Source organism: Esox lucius, chromosome 15, assembly GCF_011004845.1.
Source record: "Esox lucius isolate fEsoLuc1 chromosome 15, fEsoLuc1.pri, whole genome shotgun sequence".
Lineage (NCBI taxonomy): Eukaryota > Metazoa > Chordata > Actinopteri > Esociformes > Esocidae > Esox > Esox lucius.
Genome location: NC_047583.1, coordinates 3,051,653 through 3,067,593, shown reverse-complemented (window position 1 = coordinate 3,067,593; position 15,941 = coordinate 3,051,653). Strand labels below are relative to the sequence as shown.

Sequence of the window (15,941 nt, the reverse complement as noted above, 5' to 3'; positions counted from 1 at the left end):
ATGGATGCTGTCATACACACCAACGTAAAGTTGGTTTTATATTCAGACAATCAACAAACATTCAACAGACATTCGAAGCAAATATTAAAATGTTAAAGACTTGCATTCTTCACTGATAACTATGACTGACAAAAAAAATTCTATGTTATGTTCTCTAATAATGAAAAAAGCTATTATATCGCAAAAAGAAAAAATCAAAAATTACAGTTATAACGCAAACACTTTTCAAACTGTAATAATAGAAACTTAATTACAAGATCAAAATATTCTACCCTAGGGTTGACAACTTTTACAACCTTATATTTGACCCAGAAATCACAACTAGAATCTCTGATCATTCGCAAATTTGGAAAGACTTAAATTTAATACACATTTTCATACTTTGAAAATTACCATTATGTCGCAATAACTTTCAAAAAGATTAATAGAAAATGTATTCCAAGTTCAAAATATTCTCCAGGAAGCTGGACAACTTTTAAAACCTTTAAATTGATCTAAATAATACACTTACATTTAATACAAAAGCATTGCAAATTACCATTATATCGCAATAACTTCATTCCAAGTTCTGAATAGTCTACCGTAGTTTTACAACCTTTGATTTCATCCAAAAATCTCAACTAGAATCTTCAAAATGTTGCTAATTTGGAAAAACAAAGTTTTATTGCAATACCTTTTTCAAAAGGTTTCATTGAAACTTCATTTCAAGTTAAAAATATTCTCCAGTAATATAAACAACTTTTACAACCTTTAAATCGATCGAAATAGTACACTTAAATTTAATACACATTTTCAAGCATTGCAAATTACCATAATATCGCAATAACTTTTTTGAAAAGATTCATAGAAACTTCATTCCAAGTTCTAAATATTCTACCATAGAGGGGACAACTTTTACAGCCTTTGATTTGATCCAAAAATAAAAACTACATTCTTCAACATTGAGCAAATTTGGAAACACACAAAGTTGTCCAGCTTACTGGAGAATATTCTGAACATGAAATAAAGCTTCTATGAAACTTTTAAAAAAAGTTATTGCATAAAAACTGTTTCTCCAAATTTGCGAATTATCAAAGATTCTAGTTGTGATTTCTGGATCAAATCAAAGTTTGTAAAAGTTGTCCATCTGGAGGCAGTATTGTAAATTCTGGATAAATTACGTTGGGGATAAGCGTTGCAAATGCCTACAAATACTAATATAGAGCAGTCAACTCTCACGCATTGACTGGGAGACAAACACAATGGAGTCAAATCACACATTCTCTAAACCTTTTAATTCTCCAACAGGAGTTCCCCCCCAAAATGTTTTTATTGTAATTGATTTTACAGATGTGGCAAAGTCAGATCTCCCATGTGATTGACTGTCAACTGTAGTCAAATGTCACAACTCCGTACAAGGAATTCAAGTCACATAGAAAAAGTAGTGAAGGCAGCTGTGTCGCAGTTCGAGGCGAGGCTCAGGGTGGGCAGAATCAAACGTTTGACTAACCAAGGCGTATAGTATTTTAAAGGAGATCGTGTTAAACGTGTTTGACTCCACCCCGAACTGCACACTGTAGTCAGGGGTACTTGACCTAGGGGTAGCTAGGTAGCTCAACAACAAGCCTGCTTTATCAATGACAGAAATTACAATGTAGGCACAATGTTTGGCTAGCAAACATTGAATATATTTTGGAAAACTTTGGTTAACGTTAGCTGGGCTTCTAGGTAGCTACTTAGTTTGTACTGTGGTGATAGTTGTCTAAATGGGCAGGAAAAAAGTGAGGTCAAGTTAGTTTTATAATGGACATTCGGTGGAAAATCTTTTTCTCTTGTCCATAGCTATGATGTCAAGCATTCCATGACTATGAAAATGTAAGATTTTGAATCAGGATAGGATGAACTACAATCCAGAACTTTTATTTTTTCAAAAGTATGAAATGTTTTTAAAATGTAACTATTGAAGTCATGAAATCGTCAGTTGCTTCAAAGAAGTGTTGTAACGAAACATATTCCGAATCTTGGGAGGATGGACAAAAATCCACCGTATTTAGTTTTTCAAAAAGTTTAATTTCAAAATGTGCTAAAAATTCTTTCAGGAAAAACTGTTTAGAAGAATCCGCTATACTAGAACATTTTTAGAATATACTTATTTTTTTAGAGCTGACTTGACTAAAATGTTGGGCTGTATATGTTGTTATATATTCAGTTCTTACGGTAGGTATGCCACATAGTGTACCTCAAAACTTACTGTACATATATTCGCTGTGCGTGTTGGGTGTGTTATAGCAAGAATGTTCTAGATAAAGGGTTGAATTAACAACTGTCTCCAGTCTCTACCTTAATACAATGTTATAAAGATGTAGTTATGAAACCCACAAAACCCACAATTTGTGTTGCCCAATGTCTTTGAAGGAAGGTGCCCTGCCTCAGATTTAGAAAATGTCTTATGTAAATGAATGTTTTAAGAATGTCTTAAAAGTCTTCAAAACCAGTTAAATGTGAGCAAGCAGGTCACTAGTAGCATTACAGTTTCCAATAACATGTAGCAATAGGAAATTATTCTGAATGAGTAAATTCATGTTTAAATTGTACGCTCCAGACATTCATGAATTGAACATTTTATTATTGAAACAACAGTCACATTATAGAGCTTCTTACAAAACATTTATTTGTAAGAGACAGAATGTATTAATGATTGGCTAATGTGTATATCTGGATAAATATTCTTTATTTCACCCTTCTTTTAGTGTAGTTGCCTATCATAGAGCTATCTATAAAAGCCTCATAACAAGTGCCTGTACTGATCTCCTGGTGTGTGTGTGTGTTTATAGAACTGCCACACTTCACCCATCCGAGTGAGGCAGAAAAGCTACATTGCAGCAGTCTTCTATCCAGACAGTTGTGAGACAGCAGGCACCGGTAACACTTGTTAGCTACATCACCGACGTGCAACCTGCTCATCCCACGCCGACCAACTGGGCACACATCCCCTCCCCTCCCCTCCCCTTATTGCCATTTAGGGATGGTAACAATAAGGCTTCCTTAAAACCCCTCCACGCGCATTTCCCCAGGGCTATGCAGCAAATAGGCCTGCCTCTTCTCCCTTGTAGCACCCTCACAGATGGATATTGATGCCCACATGGCTGGGTCCAAGAGCAATGTCAGGAAAGTTTGGCAGTTGGCTCAATGAGGGGTTATGAACTGTACCCCTAATCCACATGTCTGGGGTCCCGTTTTGGGCCATGTCAATTTCACTGGGTCCACTATGGCAGCAGCAACCCGGTAGATTTGGCTTTCACCCGAATAAATGGTACCCATGAGTTTGTCTGACTTGGTAAGAAAAGCAGCTTAATTGATAGAATTTTGTTGACTTTCTACTGGTCAGTGTCTGTGGAGGGTTTTGACTAACGGCTTGATTTTATGTTGAATCAGCATCATTTACTGTTGTTCAATAGTCAGGTCAATTCTGTGCATTTAATAAAGAGTTAAGAGTATAAAGCTTTGCACTGTATTAGCCCATCAGTACTCCATATGTTGGATTGTGGCTTTAATAAATGTTTGTCGGACATAGTCAGATGACTTTCCACGTCTTTTAGTTTTAGGTTCTTCCACCTGGGGTTGTGGCCATGAGATAAGATGGCAAGCGAAAACGAAGATCTGGACAAGGAGTTTGAAGAGTGGAAAATTGAACATGGTAACAATAATAATATACCTAAATTAAGATTAACTGCTGGAAGCTTGAACATTTCCAGTGTGCTGAAATTTCATTTTTTACTTCACTAACTTTTTTCCCCCTCCTGTGCTTCTGTTAAAACTTGTGAGATTACTTTTTATAATCATGTAATTTGCTGTAACTATTAGTATGTACATTTTCACAATTTATGCACAAATCATAATTGTAGCTTATACACTCACCTAAAGGATTATTAGGAACACCATACTAATACTGTGTTTGACCCCTTTCGCATTCAGAACTGCTTTAATTCTACGTGGCATTGATTCAACAAGGTGCTGAAAGCATTCTTTAGAAATGTTGGCCCATATTGATAGGATAGCATCTTGCAGTTGATGGAGATTTGTGGGATGCCCATCCAGGGCAGAAATCGAGAGATGAGTCTCAACAGAAATCGAGACTCATCAGACCAGGCAACATTCTTCCAGTCTTCAACTGTCCAATTTTGGTGAGCTCGTGCAAATTGTAGCCTCTTTTTCCTATTTGTAGAGATGAGTGGTACCCGGTGGGGTCTTCTGCTGTTGTAGCCCATCCGCCTCAAGGTTGTGCGTGTTGTGGCTTCACAAATGCTTTGCTGCATATCTCGGTTGTAACGAGTGGTTATTTCAGTCAAAGTTGCTCTTCTATCAGCTTGAATCAGTCGGCCCATTCTCCTCTGACCTCTAGCATCGACAAGGCATTTTCGCCCACAGGACTGCCGCATACTGGATGTTTTTCTCTTTTCACACCATTCTTTGTAAACCCTAGAAATGGTTGTGCGTAAAAATCCCAGTAACTGAGCAGATTGTGAAATACTCAGACCGGCCCGTCTGGCACCAACAACCATGCCACGCTCAAAATTGCTTGAATCACCTTTCTTTCCCATTCTGACATTCAGTTTGGAGTTCAGGAGATTGTCTTGACCAGGTCCACAACCCTAAATGCATTGAAGCAACTGCCATGTGATTGGTTGATTAGATAATTGCATTAATGAGGAATTTACCAGGTGTTCCTAATAATCCTTTAGGTGAGTGTACAGTATACCTTCCATGATTGCACATGGTATTTCCATGGAATGAAAGCCACTCAAACTAAAGCCTTGGAACATTGTACTGAGCAGTATTTTAATACCTTCCTTAAAAATAATTCTGGCTTGTGTTTGTCAAGTGAGGAGAACCTTTCAATATGACATGAAGAGAGTATGGTGAAGGGTAAACCCACTGCACTTGGTACACTGTGTCGTTTAACAAAGCAGTTGTAATTCCAATGTACAGTGTGTGCATTCACAGGGAAGGAGTACAAATCTGAGGAAGAGGAGGCCAAGCGCAAGACGATTTGGCTACAATCAAGGAACTTTGTTATAGAGCACAACAAGAAATATGACCAGGGAGAGACAACCTTTACATGTGGCATGAATCACATGTCAGACTTGGTAGGTGACCGTTTACAACTTTTCTACTTTTTAACTGATTCTCACTTTTATTAGTTACATCAAAAGTGGGTGTGGCCTAGATGGTCCCTCTGCCTTTTCGGCACAACTCACTCATTTAGCATTCCCACACTAAAAAAATTTAATAATAAAACATACTCTTTAAAATATTGCATTTGATGAATGCCTCTTTGGGGTTATTGCAGTGTCCTGCTTTTATTTTGTGAAACTGTTTTTTTTTTTTTATCTCTATACCTTCTCACAGGAACCTCATGAGATCTGCTGTGGTGGCAGGAGAAAGTGTCACAAAGAGAAGACTGAAAGTTAGGCCCGAATCCTCGCTTTACAACAACGCATATTTTCTACAATGAACAAAACATGTATTCCAAGTAGATATTTTGACCAATCAGATCAGTTCTTTTGTGACTAAAACCAGAATTGAAGTAGCACCGCTAACTACCACAGACAGTAGTCTCATTCATATTTAAAAATAAATATATATTGTAAATGCAGCCTAACATGTAATGACATTTCCATTCTCTATCTTGATCTTTACAAGAATCATGATGTGGGGGAGAAAAGAGACATAAAAGGATTACCTTCTCTTTCTTGGCAAAACACATGACATCGGTTTTAATCACGGGCAAAACGGTTCACACAATTATATTAATGGAATTGCATTAAGCGGTTTTAATTTGCCCTTTCTAAATGTCACATTACCTCTGATTCGGATCATATTTGGTCAGAGGAAGAACGGGAAACGAATTAAGAAGTGTAATCAGATCGAGAGCTAGTGAAAGTGTGACCTTAGCCGTGTGCCTCGCTTCTCTTATTCATGTTTAAAGCTTTAGGCGCAAAACTGCACGAAGGTCCATTATAATGGAGGTCACGTTATTCGATTCCTATGAAAAAAAAAATTATATATATTTGATCCTGATTATTTATGGAATGCCATTGTATTATTCACCTGACATACAGTTTTGTACACAGTTAACTAGAGCCCAGTATTGGCACCTAAAATCTTCAACCACTTGAGCTCTGTTCCTTGTAACATTTGCCCCAAACGCGCGTGTCTCTGTTCCACTCCAAGCTACCGGGAGAGATACAGACCGACAGGGCCTGGGACTATAACCCAGGTTTGGGCTTCAGTGTCTGGAGACCGTTATTAATCCTGTTGGCAGGGTGTCCACCCTTTGCAAACACATTGCAATAATAAAGCGCAAAAAAAACCAAAGCTGTGCCTCGTGTCGTCCTTTGAATCGAGCATTTCCACACAAACGAAAGGTTGTGTAATGAGCAGAGTGAGTGATCGTTGGAAGGACTGTTTGAAATCACAGTCCCATTCATATGGCCAATTATCAATGGTCCTGATCAATGGAATCGCTTCAGCTGCCAATACCGGCGTACGTGGAGTCATTACTCCCTTTCCATGACCGATCCTTGTGATGGTAGCAGTGGCTGAAAGACTAGGAGCGCGGTGTGCCGTAGCACTAAGGATGACGCTGACAGGAAAGCCATAGCTTCCCGTAACTATAATCAAACAAATTAGCTCAATCAGTTTTCTCCAGTGGCCTATGGTATGTACCAGATAGACCCATGGCTGGTATAGACCAACAGATATTGATCCTTGTACAACGTGTCATGTAGATCAATCCTGAGAAACAGCAGAAAGAGAGAAATGAAGGACTAGAAAGACAGCGGGAGGGAGGGAGGAGAGCGAATCAAATGGATTGGTTTTGTTAAATCCTCTTCTAACAGTGGAAGGCGATGTGGTCTCACATAAGACCATTACTGGCAATCAATTTAAATCTGTTTTACCCTTCCCACGGAAACCAATTAGGACATTTAATTAGGCCTTTTGATTCCGAGCATATCCAACCAGAGACGGGGCCCAATCTACTCGCAAAGCGGGACGAGCGAAAACAATGGTGGGGGGGCTGTTGGAAGCCGTGCAACCACATTCACTTACTGATCCATCAATAAAGGCAGATGAAGGGGGGCTAAGCTGGAAAGCAGATTCATTAATGAATGGGATGTTTTAAAGGAGAAACAACAATGGAATAAAACGTCCCACAGCAGACACTTCTAACCAGTCAGTGTAGCCCTGGACAGACATAGGTCCTCCATCTGCGGCAGTCTGCTGTAGCAGATGAAGTACATCCTGTCGGAAATGTGACACCTTACTGACTGTGATGAACTCGATACATGGCAATACAACTACACGTGTGAGAGAAAACAGGTCAGATATTTCATTGTGGAAATCTACAAAACATCAGAAGCCTTTACAACATTCAAGCCGGCGGTCTCGCCCGTGACCTGGCGTGGTGTCATACTTCCATCATTACTCAGTCTTAGTATGTGTTTGCGGTAAAAATACTTTTTTTCGTGTGCGCATCTGACTCTTGTGAATCGCGCCTTCGAGTGCCGCACTGGATAGATGATTTCACAGTTTCTTTTGTAGTACAAAGTTATGTAAAAGACAGAGGGCTCAAGGCTTCAGTATTTCACAAACTATTTGAGCTACAAATCATCTTAAAGGATAAAGCCTGTAGAACACGTTGGCATTTGACATCCAGAGCTGAGTACGAACTCATGAACACACTCTGCAGCGGGACTGCTCTACCCAATTCTATGAGTTAACTTAGCACAAATTGGAAAGTAAGGACAAAGAAGAGCAAAGGCTGTTTAAACACAGCCAGAGGCCAACACGACAGGCTAAAAGTCAGCCCGCTGGCTTCAGGGCCGGTACTTCCATAGATAGTACCTAATGGCCAGGACCAATGAGCTGCAGTACTAGAAGTCTCTGCGGTCCCTTGCCAATGAGTGGATAGAACAGAATTATTGAGTTCCCCGTGTCAACCACAGGGGGGCAGTAACGGAACGCAGGTCACTCCACACCCACCGCGCGCCGGCACAACGCCGGCAACAACAGCTACTGTGGCCCACCTCACTGAGCAGGAAACAAAGAGTCAACATCACTGACATCAGTAAAGGTGGAGCAGTGAGAACGCTCACGCACACACACACACACACACACACACACCGCCGTAACTCACAGTGGGGTACAGTAGGTGGAGCTGACACCATTCTGACAACCACATGTCCTCCGAGTTCCCACCGCCCTGAAAGATCTGCCAGAATGTTATCCCATGTCAAAAGACGGCGCCTGACCCGCATTCCGAATGTCCCAGTCAGTCACAGAGAACAGAGTCCCACTTTTCAGGTCGGCCTGGCTCGGCTCTTCCCTCTGCACGGCGGCAGGTGCCGGTTGGGTGCGTGTCAGCCATTTTGATTATTTGTCGGCACTCGGGGGCTCCTCCCAGGGCCTCGGACGGGGAGCCGTGTCCCAGCGTCACGGCTCGGCAGAGGCGGGACACCAACTTCCCGCGGTCCGTGTGTGTGTCGCGTTTGGGGAAATGGGATGTCAAGTGTGTTCGTCACTTTAATGGGGAGCATGTGCGACTGTGACAGACAGGAGCTCTCAACAGCGTACCCCCCACTGGCTCCCTCCCTCCCACACACACAAACACACACACACACACACACACACACATGCGTATCAACACACAAACAGGGACACAGACATGCACGTATGAACACATTTGCATTTTAGTCATTTAGCAGATGCTGTTATCTACAGCGACTTACTGTAGTGGTTGCATACGCTACCCCCATGGGATTCAAACCCACAACCACAGCCTTGCAAGCACCATGCCTCTTACCAAGTGAGACACACACACACACACACTCAGGAAAGCCAAGATAGAATGAAATATTGCCCAATATTCAAATCAAAACCATAAAAAGAAGCCCCTCCCCTCTTCATCTCCACCTCCAGCTATAGTTTCCTGGACTGGAAACTTGGTCAGCTTTCTCCAAGCGCTTCACAAACCATCCTGTCGGTTCCAGTTTGACACGCTGATTGATCGCTAGGTTGCTGTTAACAATTCATGTTTTTTTATGTACGTTTTAGGGTGAGTTGGAAATGGCATCGTACCTCATCTGCCTGACGTCGTGCATGAACTGGCTCTTACGATAGACAATATCCACACATGCAGCACAGCACACAGCATTACCGTATCGGTTAGGACCAACTCTCTGGTTCGCAGGCGCAAGGACGAAATCGGCAAATCTGCCGCACTGGACAAATGCCAGCCTGCGGAGACCCACAGAATTACAGTGAGTTTGACCTGTTAGTTTGCCAACTATAGGAAATATTGATCTTCATTGATCAAATCAACATAGAATCAGAGCCAAGGGAGCGGGGGGTGGGGGGGGTAGAGGGGAGATCTGTTCCCCCAATGTTAGAACAAGTTAACTGCCCCCCCCCCCCCAATAACAACACCTAAAATATAAAATGTGTCTCCCCCCCCAATATCAAACTCAATCCCACACCCCAGAATTCAGAACCCCTTTTCAGTGCAACAAAATACAGTAACAAATCTAACTTTGCAAGATACTGTTGGTCTAAGATTTTGTTGTGGGAGCACATCAACATAAACATAAATGTGGCAATCCAGAACCCGACACGGTCCTGTGCACCACAGCCAGTCAGAGCTACAGTTTGGTCAGATGCAAATATAAACCATATTCACTGAATGCTTATTGGCTTCCCGCTGTGGCGTATGAGACTGTATAGTACAGCTGGGGATATGCATTTTCCTGCACTAGTTGCTTAGGTCACCAGTTCATATTTGCCTTTATTCCTATTTAAGCAATAGGAAATCTCAGGGGTTTGTGGTACCATGGCTCTGTGCTGTGTCCAGGCACTCTGCAGAGCGGCGCTGTGCCATAAAACAGGTCTCAACTCTGGTATATTCGTCATATACCTCATAGCGTCACACCTTGCAATCTCAGTCCCTGAACTGTGTTCACTGACAGCAGTAGAAGTTCATATGTACATCATTAGCGTTTTCCTTGGATGTTTTACTGCACGTATGTATAAGCACTACGGGAGTCTTACATGTGGGAACTTTTACCAGTCCTGATCAAACAACCACAGTACAAAGGTAGGCTCTATCTCTCTAGCACACAGCAACCTACAGAATCCAAGAGCATCAACTAGACTACATTATGTTATGAACAAAAAGTTGTTTATAAAATGATTTTCCCAATCCATACATCAGATTGTATTGAATCACATGACTCTATCCAACCAGTTGCTATGTGTCACCATGTAATTACACCACAATGGCTATCTGCGTTGTGTTGGTGCTAGAATTCATTCGCTAATTATCCTAGTGCATAAGTTGTCATCCAAGTTAGGGTTCGCCAAAGTATTTATATTTTCGGTGTACTGAAGACCTCTAAAGATGCTAGCTAAATACGCTAGCTAAAGACGCAGGCTACTAAATGTAACAATCGCAGTTTTATCAGTTATGGATATGACCATTCTATATTGTACTAGGGGACAAGCTGAGGAGTTTGACATACCTTGTTTTTTTCCCAGTAAAATCTCCACAGACTTTGCTTTTTCACAGGAGGCAGGCGATAGGGAAGCGTGAGCAAAGAAAGTAGCAAGTAACCATCTGGACTGACTCGACCCTGACGATTACTAGTTACTAAGCAATGAGTTGTTGAGAGGCGTGGTCGAGGCTCTGCCTATGGGCCCAAGTTGACCGTAGCTAGGAGATCACTACCAGACCGACAGGTGCATTCACCTGTTGTTGTCAGTGTTTGAGCGTTTTGTCCGTTGCAAAACGTTTACTTTTTTTTTTTTATAGCAGACTAACTGAATGCGCTAGATGCACTGCTGCGTTGAAAGTGGTGGGGCAGTGCCACACCCCTCTGAAAAGTACTAAGGCAATTGTGAAGCTCGCCACGCATTTGCTGGTGGCTCTGGACCACTCTGATACGTCTAATTCTGACGTTCATTCGTGATGACTGGATCTACACATTCTTGAGATCTAAGACCGTAGAGGTTTGTGGCTGTGTGTGACACAACAAACTATTTCAGTCCGGACCTCACGTCACAGATTTTTAATTAGGCCCTAATTGCCTAACTTCTCTATCTCTATCAATGAGGGACAGATGGAGTGGAAACCACCGTGGCATTGAGTGAGACTGAAACATGGAGTGATGGAGAAAAGGAAAGAAAGGAGGGAGGGAGGGAGAGAGAGAGAGAGAGGGAGAGAGTGATATAGGGACGGAGAAAGAGAAGAGAGAGAGAGAGATGGATACAGCGATAGCTAGAGAGAGTAGGGAATGTATTTGAGTTTAGTTGAGTAGGCATTTGATTGTATCTGGCCAGAAAGGTTAGAATTAGTTCTGCTGCCATCAGCAGTGACATCATCAGTGAAGACATGTGAGCCAGCTCCTGTGGCGGCCATATATGTCCAACACACAACACATTTTACAGATAAGGTGGTATGTCAGGTCCTTTTCTTCACACCTTCTAGCCCTCACACCAGTAAATATTATCAGTGCAAAACAAGCTGAAATGTTTTATCTAATATGAATGAAAATCCCCTCAAATTTAAGTTAACATTCTGCACTCCAACCATAGTCATTGTATCATTTTAACTCCAAAGTGCTGAAATACACAAAATACAAAAGAATGTGTCCAATTATGTTGGAGTTCACTGTGGCTTCTTAATAATGCTAAATACAAATCTTTATCATTTGTAATTCTTAAACTTTTTCTTTCATCGTGATGTTATATCTCAACAAATCTTCTTTTTTTTCTTTTTGTTTCCTTGTTCTGCTTCCCCCTCTCTCTCCATCACCCGTTCTTTAGGAAGTAAACTGAAGGTCTTTAAAGAAAATATAATCCTGCTATGCACCGCTCTGTATCTCCCCTATTGATCTGTCATTTTATTCCTATCATGTCTCTGCATTTTATTCCCCTTATAGCTGTGGCTTGCTGCTGTATCCTATTGTACACTCTGCCCATTGATGTGGCGTTTTGAGAACGGGAGTAGGTGTGAAGCTGTCATGTGGGAACTTCCCTCGTTTCTAGTAGAGATACTACTGTAATGTACTGTATCTGTATGTACTCAGTGTATTCCTCTCTCTCTCTGATCACTATCTGTTTGTCTCTCGGTCTCTCTCGCCCTCTCTCTCACTCACTCTCTTTCTCTCTCTCTCTTTCTCTCTCTCTCTCTTAAACCTAACCTAGGTTTTCATAAGTTTTCCGGTAAAAATTGTCTGGTACTCTGCAGTCCTAGCTTCAAAGCGAAGCTGGTTCCACCCCTGGGGAACCAGAAGACAGAAGACATTTGACTGGGTCATGTGGGACATGTGCAGGATGGCTAAGAGAGCATAGGCGGTACAGTCAAACAAAGAGCTTGGGTAGTTACGTTGGCTTTAAGCATGGTCCTAAGTTGGGTTGGGACAGGGGGTATTTCTGTAGGGAAGTGGTAAGGTTTTGCAGTGGATCCAAGCTTTAATTGGTGTTCGGTGTTATGCAAGATGGTGGGGACAGCGTTAATAGTGTTGAATGCCAGGCGGGCTGCAGCATTGCTTCCTGTGTCAGGTAATGTTATCCTTCGCAAACATTACAAGCTCTAGGTGAGGGGCCGGCATCCTGGCATAGATCTCTGCCAGGCACAAACAAATGTTAAAGAAAGGAAACATTGGTTTAATCTGAGGGACCCATCTTGAAGCCTGACTAGTCGGGGTTGAGGAGATCATTCTGAGGGAGATAACGGCAGAGCTGGTCAGAGACAGCACACTCAAGTGTTTTGGAAAAGGAAAGGCAGAAAGCCGTATGGAAGTCAGAGAAGATACAGCCTGTAATTCAATCTATCTTAATCATGGGAGTAAGGAACTGGACAGAGATAATCTGATGAAGGGACTGGAAAGTAGGTCTTTAGGGTGTCCAGACATAACTAGGACGTAATCTAGGGAGAGCAACAAAAAAAAAAGGTACCAGACATTGATGTGCTCGGTTTGTGTGAGACCACCAGGACTCAATAGGTAGTGAATAAAGTGCAGATGTCATTAACCTTTTTCAATGGAGGTTTGTGGAGTTCTAAGGAGACTGGAGTAGGTGGGAAATTGTTTCCTGGGGTTTAGAGGAAGAAACTTGATGTTCAGAGTGACAGAAAGTGGTTTTAGCAGCGTATACGAACGGGAAGAGAATGTAGTGAGGACAACGTGAAAGCATAAGAGGTCACCTGTCCGCCAGCCCTGTTCTATGAGCTCACAGGGAGTCACTTAGCCACAGAGCAGGAGGGGGGGAAAGGGCACAATGAGGGTCAAAGGATGGGGAGAGGGAGGGGTGCAGGGGGTCAAAGACGCAGTGAGGAAACAAAAAAAGAGAGAATTTAGTAGATGGGAGAGGTGATAGAGGGATTGACAGAAGAGCAGAGAGAGCGAGACTGGTAGAGGCGGAGTGGTTAAGGACGAAAGAAAGGAAAGGAGTCAACAGAGAGCTGGAGGGGGGGGGTTGCAGTGAGTTTAGTCAAAAGAAAACATCTAGTCAAGACAAGGAAAGTTGCCTTGCCTGCCTTGTGAGTGGGTGGGTGGGGACAGTGAAGGGGTCAGGTCAAAAGAGGAAATGAGCGGAAAAGAAGGTGAAAAAAACGTATTGAAGGCAGATGGTGTGCCATTGTCAGGAATCTTATCAAGGTGTAAAGCATCTAGAGTTACTTTCCAAAGGAATCTAATGGACGATAGGTGTCAAACATGTTGAGCTTGAATGGAAAAGTAATATTGACAGCGTGGAATTCAGAAGAAGGCAGGTGAGCAAAAGGGAAGAAGCTAAAATCTCCTCCGCAGAGGAATAAGAAGCCCTGTACTGCTACCACGATAACCAGACACTCTCGGGCCATGGGAAAACACACTGTCAGAGCAGCAGGAGCTCCAGAATTTTCTGGGGTAAACCATGTCTCCGTCAGGGCCATAGAGTCAACAGCTGGAGGGCAGGATTGTTTACATAAACTCAGCCTGGTTGACAGCAGATCAACAGTTCCAAGCACTACGGGAGACCAGGACGTCACAAAGGTTATGCGGCCAGAGCATACAAAAGGTTTTCAGCCACGGGTTGGGGAGTGTCTGTGAAAACTATGAAGAGAGGAGTGAGCAGGGATGAAAAACATAATTTACACGGCTAAGAAAGGTGCAACATTTGATTGTTATTATATACAGTATTTATGATAATATACTGATCTAAGCTACTCTAGTGACAAAGTGGATGTGACCAGGCTGACGCTGGAGGAAGAGAGGGAGTTTAAGTATTAGTTTTAATTGATAACTGCCTGGGAGAGGTGAAACCACTTCGTCTCCAGTACAGGCACTGATTCTCAAAACAATGATAAATGGCCCCTGAAACCAAGTTGACCTGTCAACAGTCAGCTAGCAGCATGTATTGCACAGTCAGCAGTTCACGCATTAAACTGGCTAATGGTAAGAAAGACGGCACAGAATAGGGTAAACATATACGTATCCCCACTTCGATGAGCAGAATTCCTCTAGCTTTAAAGCAGTGTCCTTGACTGCAAATGTTCCTTGTTCTACTATCCTTGCAGGGACTTGTACACACAGGCTCTCTCTCTCTCTCTCCCTCTCTCTTTGTTTCTCTTTGTCTCTCTCTCTACCTCCCACCCAAACCTCGGCATCTTCACCAGTTCTCAGCGTGGGTGGAACTGCAGATACGGTTCAAAGAGAGAGTACAGGAAGATTAAGGAACAGGTTGTTTTTTTTGAAGTGTGTGTTGGTTGGGGGGTTTTGTTTGTGTGGGTATACACTTCTCTTACTACACTCATGAGTACAGACAGTCTCCAATACAGTAAACAATGGCAGATTTGGGAAAGTGAGGGGTCATTTTCTACAGGACGTAGAGGTGCTGCAGGCACAGTAGAATCATACATATCATTAAAACAGTTATGTATATTAACTCAAATATATACATATATTTAAGTGGTTTTACATCCAACCATGTAATTCTCTGAAACATCTCAATTATTGTTTTCAATACACCAAGGTTATCTCTCTTTCAAACTGGTGGAAGCTCAGTGGCAAGTAACCTTTTGTGTTTCACTTGGTGTGTGGGGGACTCCAGGGTGCCCTCAGGAGTTATGCTGTGTAAGTTGGGAACTGCTCTTTGTCCCAAATGGCAGCCTATTCCCTCTCTCTCCAGTGCAGTAGTTATGACCAGAGTCCTGTGGGTATTGGGGAAATGGAGTGGACTAAATAGGAAATTGTGTGCCATATAACATAGCACATATTCTTGCTGTCTGTTGTCACATTCTCTTCCTCGGGGCAAATCAGCTCCTGATTCATTCGTGTTAGGAGCAGAGGGCGACCCTGTATGTCGGATAGAAAAGCGTATTTCTCCCAGTGAGCTGCTGGCTCTTCAGTAAGCATAGTAGGCCTTATTATGGAGAATAAAAATGGGTCAAGCTCGGTAGTCCCCCCGGGCACCCTGGGGCCATACCTCCAGATTGGAACGAAGGTTTTGGATAGCCTTGGGAGGGGGCAATGAGAAGGATGGGATGAATGGGAGGGAAAGATCACATTTACAATGGAACAGGAGGTAAGGCGATACCCACATTTTCTCCTTGTCTGTTTTCTCACTGCTGCCTGACCTTGGAAACTAAGCAGGTTTGGTTCTGCTTGGTTCACTTCTGGATTTCCTCTGAAGCTTAGCAGGATTCTGTTCTGGTTGCTCTGCTGCTGCCTTGCCTCTGAAACTAAGAGGAGTTTGTTCTGATTGGCCCGTGGTTGCCGTGCCTTTTCTGTCAGTTTATTACCAATGATTGGTTTCCTCACCTGTTTCAGAATAGTATTCATCCCTTCAATAACAGATTGCTTCAGAACACACAATAGAGTGTTGGTCTGCAAAGAGGTTCTGGACCTACTAACTAGACATTTTTT

General features: G+C 42.4%; 1 protein-coding gene across 1 annotated transcript; it reads left to right on the top strand.

The window, feature by feature from the left end:
* Positions 1-2,776: 2,776 nt before the first annotated feature.
* On the top strand, positions 2,777-6,028 carry ctsl.1 (cathepsin L.1). The gene is made up of 4 exons (XM_034297211.1): positions 2,777-2,901; positions 3,579-3,676; positions 4,984-5,126; positions 5,389-6,028. The coding sequence occupies exons 2-4, from the start codon at positions 3,619-3,621 to the stop codon at positions 5,449-5,451; spliced, it is 264 nt and encodes an 87-aa protein (XP_034153102.1). The 5' UTR covers positions 2,777-2,901; positions 3,579-3,618; the 3' UTR covers positions 5,452-6,028.
* Positions 6,029-15,941: the final 9,913 nt, after the last annotated feature.